General features: G+C 41.6%; 5 protein-coding genes across 15 annotated transcripts in view; 3 read left to right on the forward strand and 2 right to left on the reverse strand.

The window, feature by feature from the left end:
* The window catches only part of LOC104802620, a 4,993-nt gene extending 3,428 nt beyond the window's left edge, over positions 1-1,565 (forward strand). For all 3 annotated transcript variants that reach the window (XM_010526306.2, XM_010526303.2, XM_010526304.2), the window contains 5 exons: positions 51-134; positions 271-346; positions 433-737; positions 808-1,052; positions 1,290-1,565. In XM_010526306.2, coding sequence (XP_010524608.1) covers positions 51-134; positions 271-346; positions 433-737; positions 808-1,014 — 672 coding nt within the window. In that variant the 3' untranslated portion in view covers positions 1,015-1,052; positions 1,290-1,565. The remainder of the gene's footprint in view (positions 1-50; positions 135-270; positions 347-432; positions 738-807; positions 1,053-1,289) is intronic.
* Positions 1,566-1,708: 143 nt separating this feature from the next.
* On the forward strand, positions 1,709-4,970 carry LOC104802621 (novel plant SNARE 13). The gene is made up of 10 exons (XM_010526307.2): positions 1,709-2,086; positions 2,468-2,560; positions 2,886-2,979; positions 3,260-3,297; positions 3,462-3,562; positions 3,970-4,049; positions 4,119-4,175; positions 4,261-4,353; positions 4,448-4,522; positions 4,607-4,970. The coding sequence occupies exons 1-10, from the start codon at positions 2,010-2,012 to the stop codon at positions 4,700-4,702; spliced, it is 804 nt and encodes a 267-aa protein (XP_010524609.1). The 5' UTR covers positions 1,709-2,009; the 3' UTR covers positions 4,703-4,970.
* A 1,818-nt stretch (positions 4,971-6,788) lies between these two features.
* Positions 6,789-10,222, forward strand: LOC104802622 (heterogeneous nuclear ribonucleoprotein 1). 2 transcript variants are annotated; one of them, XM_010526309.2, is made up of 5 exons: positions 6,789-7,187; positions 7,349-7,439; positions 7,624-7,853; positions 7,951-9,136; positions 9,483-10,222. In XM_010526309.2, the coding sequence occupies exons 3-5, from the start codon at positions 7,632-7,634 to the stop codon at positions 9,494-9,496; spliced, it is 1,422 nt and encodes a 473-aa protein (XP_010524611.1). In that variant the 5' UTR covers positions 6,789-7,187; positions 7,349-7,439; positions 7,624-7,631; the 3' UTR covers positions 9,497-10,222. The 2 variants fall into 2 exon arrangements, with proteins under 2 accessions (XP_010524611.1, XP_010524610.1); XM_010526308.2 differs by having other exon boundaries at positions 6,790-7,187; positions 7,596-7,853.
* A 364-nt stretch (positions 10,223-10,586) lies between these two features.
* LOC104802624 (protein DGCR14) lies at positions 10,587-12,405 on the reverse strand. Its single transcript, XM_010526310.1, has one exon. The coding sequence runs from the start codon at positions 12,294-12,296 to the stop codon at positions 10,770-10,772; it is 1,527 nt and encodes a 508-aa protein (XP_010524612.1). The 5' UTR covers positions 12,297-12,405; the 3' UTR covers positions 10,587-10,769.
* Positions 12,406-12,900: 495 nt separating this feature from the next.
* Positions 12,901-20,296, reverse strand: part of LOC104802625 (heat shock protein 90-6, mitochondrial) — a 12,287-nt gene continuing 4,891 nt past the window's right edge. For 6 of the 8 annotated variants that reach the window (XM_010526312.2, XM_010526311.2, XM_010526319.2 and 3 more), the window contains 14 exons: positions 15,686-15,799; positions 15,469-15,528; positions 15,284-15,355; positions 15,092-15,196; positions 14,798-14,928; positions 14,592-14,684; positions 14,412-14,489; positions 14,077-14,331; positions 13,885-13,987; positions 13,639-13,810; positions 13,448-13,553; positions 13,267-13,356; positions 13,069-13,180; positions 12,901-13,033 (listed from right to left, as the gene is read on the reverse strand). In XM_010526312.2, the coding sequence (XP_010524614.1) occupies positions 12,984-13,033; positions 13,069-13,180; positions 13,267-13,356; positions 13,448-13,553; positions 13,639-13,810; positions 13,885-13,987; positions 14,077-14,331; positions 14,412-14,489; positions 14,592-14,684; positions 14,798-14,917 (1,179 nt within the window). In that variant the 5' untranslated portion in view covers positions 14,918-14,928; positions 15,092-15,196; positions 15,284-15,355; positions 15,469-15,528; positions 15,686-15,799 and the 3' untranslated portion in view covers positions 12,901-12,983. Of the gene's footprint in view, positions 13,034-13,068; positions 13,181-13,266; positions 13,357-13,447; positions 13,554-13,638; positions 13,811-13,884; positions 13,988-14,076; positions 14,332-14,411; positions 14,490-14,591; positions 14,685-14,797; positions 14,929-15,091; positions 15,197-15,283; positions 15,378-15,468; positions 15,529-15,685; positions 15,800-18,910; positions 19,502-20,296 lie in introns of those variants that run through there. The other 2 variants (XM_010526320.2, XM_019201188.1) reach the window with 2 other exon arrangements.

Here is a 20,296-nt window from a genome sequence, read left to right on the forward strand (position 1 = left end):
AACTGTCGACACCGCTGCATTTACTTACGTGCTGTTACTGTAAACCGCAGCATTCTGAGGTTGTACGTGGTGTCAACGAATGCATTGTCCGGCTTGAGCCTGATAATATCAGAAGAGTTACTGCATTGATGCAGGTGATGAACTAATCTCACATTCGTGCTCCATCATCTTAACATGTTTTAGGGAATCTTCTGATGGGATAGGTTTTTATCCTAATGTGGGATTGATGATTATAACTGTCTGTTCTCAAGGCCGTGTTGAATGTCTCAGATTCCAGATTACACTTCTGCGAAAGCCGATTTTGGAACGGACCTAGCGATTGGCACGAGAACGGAGCTTGACCCAGGTGCGTAAAATCGGTGTTACTTGTGCAAAAAGGAGCATACTGGCCAGGATGACTTTGTAAATTGTACTGATATCATCTCTGGGCAGCTGCCTGGTGGCAACAGCATGGGATAAGCTGCTTGGAACTTCAGCGAGTAGCTGTACGGATACTGAGCCACACGTGTTCGTCCTTTGGGTGTGAGCCTAGGTGGAGTGTATATGACCAAATGGCGGGTAAATGCCAGAGCCGTTTCTTTAAGAAGTCCTTTAACGACCTCACCTACGTCCATTACAACCTGCGGCTGAGGGAGAAGCAGCTTAGGCGGCGGACACCGGACGATACACCATCCCTCAATGGCACCATGCTGGAGCATCTGCTGAGGGACTGGCTCGCTACAACAACGTCCGATGAGGTACGTTTTTCAAAATCTTATCTAGTACTGTCTGACTCTACCGACTATTGGAATGGTCCGAAATCTGTAGGAGACATTGCGGGAGGAGGAGGAGGAGGAAGGGCGGGGGAACGAGGAAGACGTTGAATACGAGGAGTGTTATAGCGAGAACGACGAAGAAGAAGAGGAGGAAGAGGAAGATAATAGGATTAGCATTCAAGCTTTTGACAACATTCATCCTCGCAACGCAGACGATGACGCCAACCTTGGCCTCTACGATGACGATCTTAGCGAATGATTTAACTCTCATATCATTCTCTCCTAACTAGACTCCTTGTAAGTCTCTCACATCACAGCCCTCTTTATATTTTCCGAAGATCGGGTTTTATGCATTTTGGATGGATAATCTGCAGGGATAGGGGTGCGGTTAGAGTTTGATTGACCTCTCTCTCTCGTCGTTATTGTATTTGATTTTCTTTCTTCTTCGATTTGCTTCGTTTGTTTTTTAGTCGCCTCGAGTGAGACGTGGATGATGTATACCGAACATCTCGGGTATCTCGATTTTGTTTTCAGGTCGGGTCTACCAAAAATCTCGGATGAATTAGGGTACCTGACCGGTATGGCGAGCGGATGCGACAAATCGGCTGGATTCACATACATGGCGTGAATGAATGATTTAAGAATCACATTTCAAATCATAAGATTTAAATTGTTTAGATTTTAAATCATCCCAAAATCTTGGATATGCAGCAATATCTTTTATCTTAAGTAACATGATATAGAATGACACGTGTCAATTGTCTAGTCGTTTTGTTTCAAGTAACTAATAAACGCTGAAATAGCTGATAATTCCCAAACACTAACGGTCCGGGAAAAAAATAACGGGGTCGCTGCGCTGTCGAACTGACCAGCGAATATCTGTCTAATTTCTCCTCCTTTTTTAATTATTAAAAAAAATAAAAGATTTTATAATTCAAACAACCAAATAATTATCAGACAGCCACTCTTTCTCTTTCCTTTTCCTCTCGACGCCTTAGTTTCGCCGGCCGTTTCTTCCTTCCTTCTCTCCCCGACCATCGTTCTCCCTCCTTTTTTGTTTTTTTTCCTCCCGTTTTTGTACATTAATGGCCGTTTCTTCAAGCTAGGTTTTTTTTTTTGTTTCCGGCGGAAACTTTGGGGGTCGATTCGGATGCGGTAAATCTTAGCCCGGAGGATCTCTTTGTTTGCTAGGGTTTGCCAGTTGAGGCGATATCCGAGTATCTGCTCGCCGGAATCTGAAATTCTCCGGCAGACATGGCCTCCGACCTCCCCCTGAGCCCTCAACTTGAGCAGATCCACGGCGAAATTCGCGACCACTTCCGAGCCCTCGCGTACGCTTTCTCCTCCCCCTTCTTTCCCTTGTTTTCAATTACTTCTTTTGCTTTTGCGTTCCTCGATTATGATCCACGAATATGATTTGGGTTATGATGTTGCGGCCCCGTGGCTCGTTGGATATATGTTGGAATGCCTCGTTCGTAGTTTTTCCTTTTTGGGATTAATCTCGGATTGGAACGTCGGGTTGTTGCGCTACTCCGGAGTTTCTCCATACTCGAATCAAAGATTGGATAAGATTAAAATGCCCAGGAAGCAATTTGAGTTGCTCAATGGATTTTGTATGTGTTTTGGTATGGTTGAAGAGGGCTAGCTTGAGGTATCATCGGGAGCATACGTATATCTCTGCACTAAATGAAACATCCTATGTTCGTTTGCAGGAATGGCTTCCAGAGGCTGGATAAGATCAAGGATTCAAATCGACAAAGCAAGCAACTCGAGGAACTTACTGGGAAGATGAGGGAATGTAAAAGGTTCGCTTCGTGTAGCTGTCTCATTGACTTTATGCTTTCAATGTTGCTTGATTATTGATTGGTACAAAGGATAAGTATTGCATTGCTTGAACAGTCCACTTTCAAAAAAGTGATTGTATACGTCACTTTAGCTAATGTTGCTCGTCCTGGGAGCATTCTCCTTAGATGCTTTGATGATTCGTTTGCTTTACACCGATGTGTCATACTGTGCTCATGTTACTTCTTCTCTTTTTGAGACCAATGAGCTGCTTAGTTGCGAGAAGAGATGTATCCTCAAGTTTTTTTTGAGAATCTATTGTCGCTTATACATTGTTCTTCATGTCAGGTTGATTAAGGAGTTTGATCGTGAACTTAAGGATGAGGAACCCAGAAATTCTCCCGAAGTTAATAAGCAATTGAACGATGAGAAACAATCTATGGTGAGTTTCTCTTTTCTGTAGACTGCTTGATGAAATGTCTGAAAGGTTTTGATCTTTTGAGATTCTACCCAGTGAAATTCAATTTTAGACTGTCTCGTATAGGGTTTCCAATTTTTTGACAATAATGATTAGTTTTTATATGGATGGCACAAAATTCATATGCAGAGTTTGAGTGGTCTCTGTGAATCTTACAATCTTCCTCTGTAATTGTTTCTTGCAAGGATTTGGTTTGATGTTCATTTCAAATCCCGCTTTTGACTTTTCCCTTCTGATTTAACAGATCAAGGAACTCAATTCTTATGTAGCACTGAGAAAAACGTAAGCACTTCTCCCATGTATTTTAACAAAGCATCTCTAGTTTGTACTTAGATTTGAATTTGTTTCAGCTTTCCTTGAAATGGAACTTTTATAGGAAGTTGCTTGTTTACGGGAAAACATATTTGAATCTGAATTTCCTTACGTGACTGTTGGTGTGTCTTCAGATACTTGAATACTCTTGGCAATAAGAAAATCGAACTTTTTGATATGGGAGCTGGAGTCAGTGGCGAACCTACGGCTGATGAGAATGTCCAAGTGGCTTCATGTGAGTTCTTGCATATGCTTGTATATTCAGTTGAATTTTCTGTTGCGATTGGGAATATGCATTTGCTGAATACAAAAAAAAAACGATTTTGACATTTTGTGGCATTTAGTAGTTGGGGAATCATTGAAGCTTAAGAATTGCTCTGTTAAGTTTGCTTGAACATATCCGATAGGTACTAAAATACGCTTTGGTTTGATGGTGAGATTGTTGTTGTGGTACTTGCAATTTTATTCCTTTGGCCTATTTGATATCAGAATTGTTGTTCAAGCATATTCCCATAGTAAGACAATAGTTTTAGCTTAGAGGAATATTGTATGTGCATACAGTGTGTAGTAGTCTAGTAGATCGGTTAGGGGATCGGAGAAGCATGGAGCTAATAACTATTGTTATGCTATTTTTGTGTATAGCTATGTCAAACCAGGAACTTATTGATGCCGGAATGAAAAAGATGGATGAGACTGATCAGGCCATTGAACGCTCTAAACAGGTAAATTTTGCGTTGAACCATGTTTTTAGCTCAGCCTTTTTGCTACTCTAACTGTCCTGCTGCATTCAGGTTGTCCAGCAAACAGTTGAAGTGGGAACACAGGCTGCATCTACTTTAAAGGGACAGGTATTGCATTGTAACCACATGTCACTTCCTGATCTTTATTACAAATACGGCCAGAAGATACTGACCCAGATTTTTGTTTTGGCAGACGGATCAAATGGGACGAATTGTTAACGATCTGGACACGATTCAGTTCTCTATCAAGAAGGCCTCACAGCTAGTGAAAGAGATAGGAAGACAGGTCCATAGCCTTATAGAAGAACACAGATTCCTTTATTTTGCATTTGCACGCCCACAAAAAATAAACTAAATCTCTGTGTCTGAATCTCCCTCAGGTGGCTACCGATAAATGCATCATGATGTTCTTGTTTCTCATCGTTTGCGGTGTAATAGCCATCATTGTCGTGAAGGTGAGCAACGCCATTGTTCTTTTCCATTTTTTTTCCCCGATCTTTGGGCGTGAATTGAGCTGATTTTGCAAGTTGAAATGGCAGATTGTGAACCCAAATAACAAAGATATAAGGGACATCCCTGGACTGGCTCCTCCTGCACAGTCAAGGAAGCTATTGTACTTGAGGAAGAACCTGTGAGAGGGGAATTGCCTCGTTCCATATGGTATTATATCTCCTTTATTCCACATTTCTCTGGTCGAGGGTTTGATGCATATATATATACACAACCGTTGCTTGTGTGCTTGCTTTGCTTCCTTTTTTTTCCTTCTAATTGTTATTTTTCGAGTCATCTGTGTTCTGTTCTTGAGTGGAGGTGCGTGTAAATTATCATTTGACAAGGTTACGGTTTTGTAAAAAATTTCACGAGGTCTTCACTACCGTGTAAGCGTGTTCTTTCTGTATTTAAGACGGTGGCCCGTCTTTACCGTTGTCTCTTTCGCCGATTTGACCTCGGACCCATTGGCAGTCTCGTCCTTAGGGGACAGGTCGTAGAAGCAGCCAGATTCTCCACTGCCCATAGAGGCTATGGCCGAGACGGAGATGTGCTCTCCACCGTGGAGGCCGAGGTCCTACACCGACGATTCGAGCACCGACCAAGAGAAAACGAGAGACGGGACAACAAATTTTTTTTCTAACATTTAGAAAGAATTTTTACTATGGTTCATTAAAATTCGGTAAAAAAAGTTTACCCAAAATTTTTATAAAATTTCGTTGCTATGCCAGAAACAATTTGGTCTGATTTATAGATTTGTCCAAAGCAGTGAAATAGTGACGAAATTTATCTACTGTCGCTGATCCTCGACCTGATGGGGCGAAGCAGAGATTTGGACTTTCCAGCGAACGCGGGACCCACAATAACGTGAACCGTGCCGGACCAACGACCACCCTGTCCGATAGCAGCATCTCCGGCGGGGTCACCGACTCACCGTCGACGGGAACTGCGTAAGAGCAAAGCTTTGTGAGAAGCCATGGAAGCCAGCTCTGGGAAGTCCTCAGAGGATGGGGAGGCAAGAATTCAGAGAAAGAGAGATTCGGATCCTGCTGACTGGAGCGATGTGAAGATCTCGCGTCGAATGTGTATACATATATATATATGTTTGTGTATATGTATGTACGTACACGCACGCAGATTCAGAGATTGAGGATGGAAGAAGAGTGGAGGAGAAGGTTCTTCGAGGCGGCGCTTTTTTTCCGGAGAGGTCGGTGATTTTCAAATTTTGGAGGGAAAACGTTTTCCAGAAGAAAATTTTAATTAATTTTCTCACTCGCCGGACCCGCTTTCTAAGACAGAAGGTTTCCGGAGTGAGTAACCCTCTTTCTCAGCCGGTGTGTTCGAGGATGCGGCAAACAAAAGCCTCTCTCTTTGTAGAGCAATAAGCTTTGATTTAATAATTTTTTAAAAAAAAGAGATTCAGAATCTCATAACATTTGCAAAAAAAAAAAAAATATCTAATAATATTTTGTTAAGAAACATTTGAAGGCCGGGAGAGGAGGACCAAAGGGCCTTTGCAGAAAAACAATACAGTGGGCTCGTCTCTTTGTCATCTGATACAGAAAAACATGAACCAATTGGGCGGACGAAGCCATTTCCCAACATCATCAATCTGATCCACTTTGTAAGAAACCAAAAAAAAAAAAAAAAATTCTATTGTCCTTTTTTGAATAATTCTGATTTTCTAATTGCTTTCTAAGACAGAAGGTTTCCGGAGTGAGTAACCCTCTTTCTCAGCCGGTGTGTTCGAGGATGCGGCAAACAAAAGCCTCTCTCTTTGTAGAGCAATAAGCTTTGATTTAATAATTTTTTAAAAAAAAGAGATTCAGAATCTCATAACATTTGCAAAAAAAAAAAAAATATCTAAAAATTTTTTTTTAAGAAACATTTGAAGGCCGGGAGAGGAGGACCAAAGGGCCTTTGCAGAAAAACAATACAGTGGGCTCGTCTCTTTGTCATCTGATACAGAAAAACATGAACCAATTGGGCGGACGAAGCCATTTCCCAACATCATCAATCTGATCCCCTTTGTAAGAAACCAAAAAAAAAAAAAAAAAATTCTATTGTCCTTTTTTGAATAATTCTGATTTTCTAATTTCCCTTCATCTTCTTCCTCACCAAGATTATTTTTAAAAAAATTTCTCCCATATAAAAATATCTCTTTTTTTTTTTTTCATGTAATAAAGCGAGGGCAAAACACCAACCTTCCCCATTTCTTACATAAGCACATTTCTTGTATTGTATTGTGGTTTTGTATGCTATGTTGTTATACGTATCCCCACGTATATTAATATTACGGTATTCATATATAAAGATTATATCTTCGTCTTGCACCAAACCGAGCAAAAGCTTTTTCGTCTCTTTCTATCTCTAAGAACGTATGTTTGCTCTGTTTCTCTATCAAAGAGCGCGTTGTTAAAAATACAATTTTTTTTTGTTGACGCCATTGAAATTGAACAAAGACGCATAATCTGTTTTTCTACTCTGGGTTCCTGTTTTTTTTTTGTCCTTGGAAAAAAGTTTCTTTCTGAGGAAGGGGCAGGATTCATCATGCCCTTTGGTCCAATCGCGTGCCTCTTCAGATCTTAGCGTTTTCTCGGCGAGATTTGGCATCTGGGTTTTGTCCGATTGGTGAGTTTGGATTTGATTCTCTGATCTTTTGCCAATCTGGGATTCGGATTGATGTGGATTGATCAATATCTTGGTATCGGAATCTGTTTTCTCTCCTTCTGTTTCCGATCAATTCTCCGGCAGATTAGATTAATCATGAGTTCGTTTGTTGCTTGGTGAAGGATCTGTTGTTTCTGGATTGAATCGAGGAGGTTTTTCCATCGTTGCCAGATACGAAATCTGCGTTTCTGATTTATTTTACGCATCGCAAAGGTATTGCCTTTGTTCCGGTTTCACCTGCCGGTTTCGTTCTTGAATCTGATTCATCTGTTTGTATGTCCGAAAAGTAGAACTGCTCCGGTAGATTTGATCTGCAAATGTCTTAACCCTTTCTCCAATTTTACCGGTTGTGAACTGTGTCTTGTTCAGTCATAAGAAGTTGAATTTTGGGGTGAAGGGAGCAAGATGCAATCTGACAATGGCAAGCTTTTCATCGGCGGGATATCGTGGGACACCAATGAGGAACGTCTCAAGGAGTATTTCAGCAGCTTCGGGGAAGTGATCGAGGCAGTGATCATGAAGGATCGTACCACTGGACGTGCCCGTGGTTTCGGGTTCATAGTGTTTGCAGATCCAGCCGTTGCAGAGAGAGTTATAAAGGAGAAGCACAATATTGATGGGAGAATGGTCAGTCATTGATGCGCTAAATCCTCATATTTTCCATAAATTGTTTCTGAAGTTTCTCTAATGCATCTGAAGACATTTCGGTGTTTAATCTTTTCAGGTTGAGGCAAAAAGAGCTGTTCCTAGAGATGATCAGAACATTATAAGTAGAAGCAACCAGAGTAGCAGCATACAAGGTTCACCAGGTCCAGGCCGGACAAGAAAGATTTTTGTCGGAGGGTTACCATCTTCGGTTACAGAAAGTGATTTCAAAAAGTATTTCCAACAGTTTGGGACAACTACAGATGTTGTTGTTATGTATGACCACAACACACAAAGGCCTAGAGGTTTCGGATTTATAACTTACGATTCTGAGGAGGCCGTGGAGAAAGTTTTGCTGAAGACATTTCACGAACTTAACGGTAAAATGGTTGAGGTTAAACGAGCTGTTCCAAAGGAGTTGTCACCGGGTCCAAGTCGCAGTCCAATGGGAGGGTACAACTATGGTGTTAATCGGGTCAATAACCTCCTTATTAATGGATATAATCCTGCTGCAATTGGAGGCTATGGACTTAGGATGGACAGTCGCTTCAATCCAGCAGCTGGTGGAAGGAGTGGTTTCGCTCCTTTCGGTTCTGACTATGGTGTGTCTCTGAACTTTGAGCAGGGAATTCCCCCCACTGGCTTTACCGGCTCTGCAAATTTCAGTGGAAATGCCAACTATGGTCGAGGAATGAGTCCATACTATATTGGTAACACGAACAGGCTTGGTTCTGCAGTTGGGTATGACGGAGGCAATGGAGGGAACTCGTCCTTCTTCAGCTCAGTCACTCGGAACCTGTGGGCAAATGGGGGCCTTAACCATAGCAATTCTGCCAACACTAGTTCCAATCCATATGTCGGATCAAGCAGTGGGAACACACTAAATGGTCCATTAGGAAGTTCTGGAGTCAATTGGGGTCAAGGTGGTGGAAATAATGTAAGTAATGAAAATGTGAGATTTGGATATGGAAGCAATGGTGAATCTAGCTTTGGGTTGGGAGGAGCAGGAGGAGGGTATGGAAGAAATATCGGAATTAGTAAAGCACCGGCTTCATCATCATTCTCTTCAGCCTCGGCTACCAACAGTGGTTATGATGCAGATTTTTATGGTGGTGATCCCACTTGGAGATCTTCGACTTCTGAGAATGATTCAAGCTCCTTTGGTTATGGGATCGGAGGTGATCCTTCAGACGCGTCGGCTAAAACTCCGTCCCTCCCGGGCTACATCGGTGATTATAGTGTTAACAAGAGGCAATCAAACAGAGGTATGTCTGAGTTAAACTATTACACAGCATTTAGATATATGGGCTTATATTGTGGTTTATTGTCTAGGACTTGCCTTAAAAACCCTTTTGAGTTCATGGCTGTGTTGTGCTGAGAAAATGTCTCTAAAATATGCAAAAGAAAGGTTGCTTTCATAAACAATGTTCCAAATCGTTTTGCATGCTCACAAGAAAATTCTTATAGGGTTTATGCAATAAAGTCTGAGGAAACTATGGCATTTGTTGAAAATTCTCAGGAACATCTTAGAAGCCTTTTTTTTTCATGAAAACCCACTTGCAGACCGCTCCATTCTCATCCGAGTTTCCGCTGTTTTCACTTTTGTTGCAGGAATTGCGACTTAGTACATTCGTTTTGGTTCTACCACGATATAGTTGGTGAAACGAGGCAAATCTTTTATATCCTCTCCTCTCCATATATATACGCACCCACAGGACAGAAACTTCTTCACCATCTTAGAGCTAACCAGAGTATCTTTCTGTTTCTGGGCAAAAGATTAAAACTTTAGGCATTAGAAATCCTGGGAAATTTTGTGTCAGCGTTTGGTTTTATGAATTCATTTTACCTCTAGGTTTCTTCCTCTGTTTTTTTTTTTAGATCTTTTCATGAGGGATATGTAAAATCGGATTGCCGGATAGAGTCAGAAGAACTGTATCATGCATCTCCGGCGAGGCAGGGAATACATATAGATATGGGAAGAAAAAGAGCTGAAAAGTCATTCTTCCTTCTTCGCTGTTCATTTCCTTTCTCCTTCACCTGGATCTTCTTCAAGCTCCTGCGATGGTTCTTGCCAAAGTTCTGGGTTTCTTGTCTGTCAAGCCTTTTCGGCTTCATCATCTTCTTGGGGATTATTTCAGGTTTGTGTTTCAGGGAGATTGTATCAGAGGATGTTTTGTTTTCTGGGTTGTTTCTTTTATTTTGGCAGTGTGGGTAAAAGAGACAATCGCCCATTTAGGGTTTCCTCGTGAGAATAATGAGTTTTTATAACTTTCTTTTGCGGATTCTTTTTTCTTCTGTATGTTTTGTTGACGTACTCTCATGTTATAGAAACAATTTTATTGTCACTGTCATTTCCATTTGTATTACAGTTCGTGTCTGAAATTCTCCTTATATATATATATATATATATATATCGTCTCCGTGGGTGCCTTGATCTACACGTTACCGGGGTTTCATATAGATAGCTCCTATTTTGCATCAAAGAACTCGCAGAGCAAAAGAAGATAAACCAATAGCTCTAGTCGTGCATTTTTCATGGCCGTGGTCGAGTACAGCAAAGAAGTAGAAGGACATTTGTTAGGCAACAATAGCTCTCTCTTTGAACATAATAACAATCACTAGCATCTTAATTCTCACTAAATGCTCTTTCTAACACTAACTCCCATACGCATTGTGAATGTGAGGACTTTGTAACGTTAGAGGTAAAACGAAAAATAAAAGGGGAAAACACCAACAAAGAAGCTGCAAGTTAAGAATACAGAAGAAGAACATGGCAAAAGATATATATATATATATATATATGTGTCTCATAAAAGCTTAACTAGTATTGTATTATTGTTGGCATGTCAACATTCACAACAACACCAGAAATGTCACACAACCGTTTGTAAAAGCATATTACCACGGCTGATTAGGACCATCTTTTACGGAAGGCGACCTTGAACCCAAGCTCGAGTCTCTGCCGAACCTCGAGGCGCTCCTCACGCTCTTAGGAGTGACCGCACCGGGACTTGCTCCTCGGTAACTCGCACGGAGGCTCTCATCAACGGAAGACGAGGATTTGGCAATGGCCCGTCTGAAGAACTTCTGGGCAGCGGGTGAAAGTGTCCTGACATTTGGACTGGCACTTCCGCTGCGATGAGGGGAAGGCAAAGGAGGTTTCTTAAACATACTGTTGGACCTCTCTCTCAGCTTTCGTGATGCCTCCCTTGACATAGAATGTGCCTTCACGTCTCGGGCAGGTGCAGAAGGGATATTATACCGTGGACCATCAGCACTGCCGCCGATATCGATAGGTGTGTCCTCGTCATCCAGCCGCAACGGTGTCCCTTCGATTTCACCCCATGTTATAATCGGCGATTCATCAACACCCGGTGCAGGGGATGGTGTCCTAACGAATCTATACCCGTTCTCTGCCTTCTTATCTGACTCGGCATAGAAAAGGTTTGGAGTTTTCCTCAAATCTTCGAGATCATACCTCTTAGACTTTTCTCCCTGCCTTCCTGACATAGGCATAGGAGAAGAACCTGCAATGGGAGTATATAGAATCTCAACTGTACCATCATCCTTTGGCCTTGAATCCATCATCTTGCCAAGAAAACGGGTGTTTCCTTTGTTAATTTCCTTTGTCAAACCCTGCAACCTCACCGCTCTTTCTTCTTCAGTTAATGGTGCCTCACCCTGATCAGATGGATGGTACATCAGCAAGTTCTTTGCCGTATATCTCCATCCTTCTAAGGTGCTTGGTGGCTGATACGATGTCCCATACCCATCCGTAATCCTGTCTCTTTTTGCATCTTCTATCGATTTCACATCTTCCTTTTCACCTTCAAGAAGATGCCCAAACTTCTCCTTCTTCTTCTTGTTCACCTTCTCCAGAATCTTGGAGAAACTATCATTATCCTCACTTGTAAACCTTCTAAAGAACTGGTCTAAGGACATATCAACATCTACATCTCCATCATCAGTACCTTCTTCAATACCACCCAAATCTACACCAGAAACTCCTGGAGTTCTAGGGGTTTTGCCATCGAAATCATCAAACGGAGTGAAATTTCTCACGAAAGTAGATCCAGGAGTTTGAGTTTTACCATCAGTGTCCCCGCGATTCACCTTTTTGCCACGCCTTTCGATAATCTTCAACTGAGCATCTCGGATTTGAACTGGGTCGCCGGTTTTCACCGCCTGGATCCAATCGAGCCTATCTTTAAGTTTTGATATATCCGGAAAGTAATCGCGCTCGATGATCTTCTCGATGGCTGCAACGTACGTGTCTTCGTTGAGGACCCTCGGTCGCTTCCTATGGTTGTGCGGCGTGATCGCCGATGAAGAACTTCCAGGGGTTGTGCTAACGGCGTCATCGGAATACAACGACGGAGACGGAGAAGATATCTGCAGCGGAGAATGACCGGGAGATCGAAGCATCTTGAATCAGAAAACCCCAACTCCGAATTTCGAAATCGACAAAACTCCGAACGAAAATACAGAAATTAGGGTTTATTTAGGAACGAAGACGAATGGTGGAACAAATAGATCGAGGTTGCTCTGTACAGCCCACATGCTAAACTGTTTATACGCGTTAAAAACTTCAAGAATATTGCACACACGCCCCGATATTTGTCATTCTAATAGTTTTACCCCACATGAAACCAAATTTTCCGTAATGACCAGAACCGAACCGAATCCTTACCCATATCCGACCGCCATATTCGATTTCATTAAATCGCAAACGCTCAAAGTCCCTGTTTAGGGTGGAAATCCGGGATAAGCCCCAAAATGTTCTATCTCCCGCATTTCGACCCAATAAATATATAGATATTGCAATTGAGCCAAGAATTTCTAATTGGATCATTTCGGTACATCCAGACGGATTAAATATCACCAATCGAATACGATATTTCCAAGAGATTACACTAAATATTACACCAATCGGCACATCAAGGAAGAACATTTTTTTACATTCTCTTCTGAAAAAAAGAACAACAACAACAACAACAACAACAATAATAATAATAATAATAATAATAATAATAATAATAATCTGATTTAGATTTCAGATATTTTTCCCCTTTCTTCTCCTCTTAAAGAAGAACAAGAATATGAGCATTGTATTCATTTCTGCCCACAGGCTTCAACTGGCTCCACCACTTCAGCCACTTCAACTTCCAGTGGCTCCCCCCCCCTCCAGCCACTTCAACTTCCAGTGGCTCGGCCGTCGGCTGCTCGGATTCAGGGCTCGACCATTTCCCCGAAAGGGCCATCCCCATCATCTCATATATCTTCCCACCAAGCTCGGCTGGATTCTCAGGCTGTATGACATCAACAGGTTCAAGTTCCAAACTTCATTCTTGCCGAGACAAAAGCAAATGCTGTAAGAAGAGATAGAGATACTCACGGTGAACCCACTAGATACCACGGCTGCATCATACAGAAGATCTATGGCTCTCGCCGCATCTTCATCGTCTGGGTTACTTTTATGTGCAGCCTACCGGAAAAATCCATTCCAAGATTCAACGATTCAGAATCAATATATTACTATATATCACTCATATAAGAGGCAGATGCAGTTTGAGTACAGTTAAGTTTTTGATAATCGGGTGGTCGGGATTGATCTCAAACACCCTCCTCCCTCTCATGAACTCCAGGCTCGATGTGTCACCCACTGTCTGTGCTTTCATTAGCCTGTCAGAGAAGACAGATTGAGATCACAGGAAACAGGACAATGTTCTAGAAAAGACAGAGGAAAGTAGCTTAGAACCGAACTTACCTCTCCATATTCGCCGACCAACCAAATTTCCCGGACACAAGAACACAAGGGGACGAGCTTAGCCGGTTGGAGATTTGAACACCAGCAACCTTCTCACCCAACCACTTCTTAATCCACTCACATGTCTGCCCAAACTCCTTCATGGCTGCCTCTTTCTCCTCATTCGTGTCACCTGTAAGGGATTATATGTGTTAGTTTTTGCTCCACTGTGAGATTATATGCCAGGAAGCACAACAATGAGCTTGCCTAGATCCAAGTCTTCCTTGCTGATGTCAACAAAGTCCTTCTCCTTGTAAGATTTCAAGCTCTGTATAGCAACTTCATCGATTGGATCCACCAGATAGAGCACCTACAATAACAAAAACCAGAAAGAGTCTCATATCTAACCTAAAAAACAGATTTCGTAGCCATTTTTTTTCGGGTGGGAATGGCATATACTTCGAGATCCGTCTCGAGAAGCTTCTCTAGGAAAGGTGTATTCCTGGCACTTGTAACACTGTCAGCAGCAATGTAATAGACGGCTTTCTGTTCGGGTTTCATGTTCTCGACATACTCATCCAAGCTGATCATCTCATCCTCACTCTGGGAGGAGAAAAACCGAAGCAACGGGGCTATACGTTTGTGGTTTTCACGGTCCTCAATACATCCCAATTTCAGATGCTTTCCATAATTATCCCAAAATTTCTCATAATCCTGCAAGCAGAGGCTGACAATGTCATTCTCATCCCAAGAAGAAAGCCACAACAAGACAACATTAGCTGACTGATGCATACTTCTCTCTTCTCACTCAAGGATATGCCCAAAATCATATCGAAAGCCTTTCGCACCAGACGCTTCTTCATGATCCGTACCTTTAAAGAGACCGTGAGACCAAGTCAGAACCCATACCAAGAAGAGATAGAAACATCTTGTCATGAAAGTTTTATCTCAAAACAGGAACAAATAGCACTTACAATGCGGCTTTCCTGAAGAATCTCACGAGAAACATTAAGTGGAAGATCGTTTGAGTCAACAACACCCTTAATAAAGCTCAAGTAGCGAGGAAACTGTCAATCAAAAGACACCAAATACACAAAAGGGGGGACGGCATTAGCAAGGCGAACAAAATTCCGGTTTCCTTGCGGATATCTGTCATGCTGCAAAAGAGAATCTTTCTCACCAGTTCTCCATCAAAATCGTCTGAGATGAAAACCCGTTTAACATAAAGCCTTATATTCTTTGTCTTTGGATTAACCAAGTCATCCTTCCCCATTGGTGACTGGTGAGACAGCCGGCACATAAAGGATGGACCTAAACTTACATTGCTTACATTATCAGATGAAGAATCTGGAGAACTGAAACATTACAATCTTGAAACAGAATTTATCTGTTTTCCAACAAAAAAAAACTAAAGGAATCTGGATCTGTTGATCATTTAAAAAAAACACATTTCGCATAAAATTCATATAAATACCTCTGTTGTGAAGTGAGAGGAAGCTAATGGGTCCAAATACTCATTGAAGGTTTTCCTATAAAACTCATTGTATTCCTCTGTGGTCACCTCTTTAGGGTTCCGAAGCTGAAAAAAATTAAAATTGCAGCATAAATTGTCTTTATATATTCTTGATTCTTAGTTTCCAGAAAATACCCATGTGGCAATCCTTACCCATATGGGTTGTGTCTCATTGGTAAGCTCCCAATCCCAGTATCTCTCAACAACAGTCTTGGTCTTCTTTTTCTTGACATAAGAAAGAGTTCATCTAACATTTAGCCAAACTTTCCATCAAAAGCCAGCTTTTCTGTAATACTGAGCAAGATGTTGTAAAGCTAGGCACAGAAAAGCAGGTATACCTCAGTTTTATCACCCTGGTCATCTATTGCTGCTTCAGCTGGATCCTCCTCAACTTCGATCTGTATAAATATGACCCAGCTAAGTGAGCTAAGAAACTTAGTAGTCATCCAACCCTAAAAACATATATATATATATACACATATACATACACCCTGATAGGGTAACTTGATATTCAGTCCATGACAAAATCTACATCTCTAATCCTGATTACCATACCTCTTTTGTGTGCCCTTTTTCCTGCCAAGTGCATATGGGGAACGAAACAAATTGAGAATAGTTTTTCACAAGCTTCTCAACCCGTTCTGGATGTGCATAACCTTTGTCATCACGCTACATTGGGCATGAAAAAAAAAATGTTAAAAATGGCAAGTTTTTCGCAAAGGAGAACAAAATTTGAGATCAAACACCAATAAATGAATATTTCCCAACAATTACAAGGTAATACGTGTTCCCCTAGGAATGAGATGTAGAAATTTACGGAATGATATCTTTATTCATAATCAGAATAACATATAAATAGATGAGAGTCTTACATTAAGTAAACTAAATAAAATAATAAATATTTCTAAATATATATTTTCCGGATTTGATAAGATTGATATATCTCGTAATATTTTTCAAGATCCGGTATAACTCAACATCCCCCTTCAAGTTGGAGCGTGGAAGATCACGAAACGCCCAACTTGCTGAAAAGATGATCAAACGCATGCCGCTTGAACCAAATCACCTTGCGAACTTGTGTCTTAGAAGACATAACTAAAAAAAATCAAACAAACGATTGCGCTGCAACTTTGGCACCACGCACAAAAGAATCGTTTGATGATAACAAAAAAAAGGACGACAATCGCGGTGCAGAAAGAAGTCTCGGGAATAACTCTGATTCATCCGAGATTGAAAGGCAACTACACGGAAGCGTTTAATGACAACAAATTTTTTGGCAAGAATAAAATGATTGGCGGTTATGCGAATAATCTTTAGAAACATATGGGATTATGAGAGAAAAAAAACAAATAAAATGACTCTCTTATTCTTAAAAAAACTCGAAATGATATTACCACTGGATCGGTATATCATCATCTTCATCTTCACTCTCATTATCAACCATCATTTTTATGAAGAAAAAAAATTAGAAAAGAACCATAAGCACTGATACCATATAGAAATTTACGGAATGATATCTTTATTCATAATCAGAATAACATATAGTCTTACATTGAATGAGTAAACTAAATAAAATAATAAATATTTCTAAATATATATTTTCCGGATTTGATAAGATTGATATATCTCATAATATTCTTCAAGATCCGGTATATCTCAACATGAGAGATTGTGGATCAATGTCCTCTCGAATGGTGTATTGATCACTTGCGTGACGAATCTTAAATTTGTAACTCGAAACACAACGTATCCGCAAGTATACGGATGATGTAGTAACGGGGTCGAACACAAAGACTTAAGCGGTTAAGGTAGGAATCGATTAAAACTAGGAAAATGGTGAAAATAAAATTTGGGAATTGTTTTTGTTGTTTTGGAAGTTGCAGAAAATTAAATGAGAGAAACTAAAATCAAACCAAGCAATACTCGAGAGATGGTAATCAAAAGGGAAAAGGTTATGGGAATCGGGATTCACCGATCACGCAAGGATGCCGTAAAGAGTGATGGACCTAGATCATGCTCGTTCTAAGGTGAGAGATTCGAAGACTAAGGTTGGGTTCGGCTCTTTCGAGTCGAATACCCACTATCCAAGAGAGTACTCTATCCACTTTCGGGGTCTAGAGTGAAACTCCGAATGCATTAAACACCCTTGTTATAATCCTAGATTGATTCGAACCGAATTTCTTCGTGTTCAATTTCAACCCAATTGAGTAAATGCATCAAAGAACCAAGAACCCATGTCTCCATGAAATTGACAATCCTAAAATCTACCCACAAGATTCTCATCCAATGGGTAACATTAAACATCATTCATCAACCTCTAGCAATCAAAACCCAAGCAATTGCATCACCCAATTCAATAAATCTTAGGTCTCCCTAAACATTTATTCAAGAGAGATAATCATGAAGAACAAAATTCCATTTAATGCAAGAGTTTGAAAGCCTAAACTAAGCACAATCTTGGGTCCAAAGGTGAATACAAGCATCGTTACATGAGGGCTAATCCCGAAAACTCTCGATGTCCCCTCGGGTTCCTGCAATGGTCAAAACCTAGTCCTAGAGATCTAAAGATGGCTCTAATATGCCTAGAGTGCGTGGAAACCGTTTAGAAACCAAGGGCATACTCGTATAAAATCCAGATAAAATCCGAGCCATCAAATCCCCCCAGACTTAAATCTTTGCTCGTCCTCGAACAAATAAAATAGAGAAGGACGGTGAGATAGAGATCGATCTTTGATGAGTTTCAAGATCTAGATGTCTGCCCACTGCTCAACTTATGGGAGTAGAATCGAATCTAGGCTACTCTAGCTATTCTCTCTTGTTAGCTAAACTTTCCTAAGTATGAGGTTTCTATGTCGTCCCTAATCTACCATAAGAGTAATTCCTTCTTCCAAGCACTCTCCTAAACCTATTTACCTTCTTTCTCCTCTAAGATATGTTGTCTCTTCATTTATTTTTTTCTTTTCTTTCTCTTTTTTTCTTTAAGAGAATGCTAAGAGAAGTAGTATCCCGAGTTCATAGGACGTTGAAGTTGACAAGTGTCTCCACTTTTGTTTTTTTCTAATGATCATGACACTTGTCCCACAACTTAGACCCGAACCGTCGAATTTCGACGCACTCATGTCATCGAATGATTTTCATTAACGATATAGTGACAATGGAGCGTTGGGATGTATATACTTTCTTCGCTTATTCCTATAACATTCTTTCTAAGAGACTATTTATCCTATGGGAGAGGCTTCGGGAACAGTTTTTGGGGAGATATTTAATCTGGGTTCGGTCAGTCCTACTCTTTGGCATACCTAAAGACAACACTATTACCCCACAACCTAGAATCGCAAGCATCAAAGAGAGGGTTCGCTATTCACCTATCATCGACAATCTACTCGAACACCTAGAGGTCTAAGTCCAAATCGCTAAGCAATTTCTAAGCAGCTATCACCATCATCTCATCAACGATCAATCTCAACTCAAAACGGTTTATGAAATGCATATGCTCCTATATGATCTAGACCTATATGTAACAAATGCAATGCAAGACTAGGTGATGTGTATATGTACAAATGCAAGGAATGCAAGTGTGGGATGCATCTATAGTGAGAGAAGAATGATGATTTTTTTTATATGCAAGTGAGTGTATGAATGCATCCTAAAAGGGGCTTGCACCAAGGTTAGATGCTCACCCCCCATACTTGAATGAGACACCGTCTGCGGTGTCACTCAAATGCGAAAGGGTGGAATATGAAAGAATTGGACCGAAGTGGAAAAGGGTTAATGTGTAACCTTGGTGTCTAAGGTTGAAATATGCCTCCTTGCATTCCACTTTTGAAGTATTCCACATAGTGTGTTGTCTTTTGTTCCAAGTCGGGATTCAACCTTAGATAAGAGTTTAAAACAAAGAAAGATCAAGTGAATCCGATAACAGTCAAGCATGCGAGACAACATAGCAAAATAACAACTCAAGTCAGAGGTCCCAAAATGCAGAAAAAGTGAAAAAGAAAGAAAAGATGATCCTGATACATCTGTCCAGGAGCTCTATTGGGCTCCATCCTCAGTGTCCATGCGGTCGGTGGTGGTGTCGCACGGCGTGGCGGTGGATCTGTCTCTGTAAGCAAGGACGCCACTAACTCCTCTAGGGAGCTCATGTGTTGCTCCTCAGTGTCCATCCGTTGCTCCAGGTGGTCGAATCGGGTGTTCATGGCGCTGAACTGACGGAGTATCATGTCTTACAACCCGTGGATATCTGCCCGAGTAGCTGATGTCGATGAAGAAGAAGCTCTCGGTGTCTCCTGCGGCTCAATCTAGGCTAGCTCGGCTCGGCGATGTGCTCAACTGGCTCCTCAGCTGGTGTGTCGTGCTCTGGGAGATCCCCAGTAGTCCCGTGGTCTGGATGAGGGGCAAGAGGGTCCGGCTGGCGTCTCCTCGGGGCTTGTTGCGGTAACACTCGGAAGTGTAATCCCACGATAGTCAAAAGGGGTAGCTCGGTCGTGGGTAAAGTGACTGTCTGTGGCATGGCGTTCTCGTCCAGATACTTCCATGCGTATCGAGTGCGGGCTGGGTTCTCGATAGCTCTCTTCAGGAAGAAAGTCTCTAGATCCAGCTCTGTAGGACCGTCGATAGCGCCCCATCTCATCCCCAATCTCCGAGTGATCATGGATACGATGTCACCCGTCCACGCTCCAATGAATGTGTAGAACCACCTTAGATGCTACGTCTAGCTCCGACATCCCCCAATCATCGCCATCAAATGCGTTTCTAAGTGCTCGGCGTAGCAAACATACCTCCAGGGTCGTGACATTACCCTGATCTCCTCTAGCAAACAGACCTCCGGACATAAACATGTGCAGGTATCGTACCGCTGGATGCCTGATCCAGTAGACTTCCCTTTTCCCCTCGATGCATCCTGCGATGCAATAGTCCTCCAGAACTGATGGTATGCCTCTGTGGGGATGTCTGGCCACATACTCGTGGTTCTCTGTGGAACCCCGAGTATCTCAGCGAAGTCCGCCATGCTGAAGCAGTAAGTCTGGTTGGCCAGACGGAAACGCATATGGGCGTCTTCTATCGAGCCAGTCTGTCTTGAGGATGGCTCGATAGAAGACGCCCATATGCTTTTCCGTCTGGCCAACCAGACTTACTGCTTCAGCATGGCGGACTTCGCTCGAATTC

Source organism: Tarenaya hassleriana, unplaced genomic scaffold, assembly GCF_000463585.1.
Source record: "Tarenaya hassleriana unplaced genomic scaffold, ASM46358v1 Cleome8, whole genome shotgun sequence".
Classification (NCBI taxonomy): domain Eukaryota; kingdom Viridiplantae; phylum Streptophyta; class Magnoliopsida; order Brassicales; family Cleomaceae; genus Tarenaya; species Tarenaya hassleriana.